The sequence below is a fragment of the Austrofundulus limnaeus genome, unplaced genomic scaffold (genome assembly GCF_001266775.1).
Source record: "Austrofundulus limnaeus strain Quisiro unplaced genomic scaffold, Austrofundulus_limnaeus-1.0 Scaffold2997, whole genome shotgun sequence".
NCBI classification, from domain to species: Eukaryota; Metazoa; Chordata; class Actinopteri; order Cyprinodontiformes; family Rivulidae; genus Austrofundulus; species Austrofundulus limnaeus.
This window is the reverse complement of record NW_013955399.1, coordinates 11,544-11,933: the sequence shown is the minus strand read 5'-3', so window position 1 is coordinate 11,933 and position 390 is coordinate 11,544. Positions and strand designations below refer to the sequence as shown.

The following is a 390-nucleotide window of genomic DNA, read 5'->3' as shown; positions in this document are numbered from 1 at the left end:
GCTTTAAGGTGGCTGCAGGCTCGTACCTGGCGGGGGCCTTCTCTTTAGCCGACGTGGTCGCCTTCCCAAATGTTGCCTACGCCTTTCGTTTCGGGTAGGTTCAGAGTTTGATGGGTGGATTTTTTTGTATTATGATGACTTTGTGTTTTGTCCTCAGGCTGTCTGCGGGAAAGTACCCCAAACTGGCCAAATACTACCGGCTGCTGAAGGACAGAGCCAGCATAAAGAGCAGCTGGCCCCCACACTGGCTGCCCAGCCCACAGGGGTACGACATCTTGAAGGATCTCTGAAAACTGCTTTGTTCTGGACTTTGTTCAACTGTAAATGGAATAAAACTTTTTTTTTTTTTTACAGATATGTGATTCTGTTTTCCCATATTTCCATTTTTTT

At 46.7% G+C, this 390-nt stretch overlaps 1 protein-coding gene across 1 annotated transcript; it reads left to right on the top strand.

Annotated features, from left to right (window-relative positions):
- Positions 1–8: 8 nt before the first annotated feature.
- On the top strand, positions 9–355 carry LOC106511615 (glutathione S-transferase A; the record flags this gene model as incomplete). Its single annotated transcript, XM_014000370.1, is given in 2 exon segments — positions 9–94; positions 158–355. Coding segments are annotated over 2 exon segments (219 nt in total), but the record flags the coding sequence as incomplete, so codon positions are not given.
- Between the last annotated feature and the right edge of the window lie 35 nt (positions 356–390).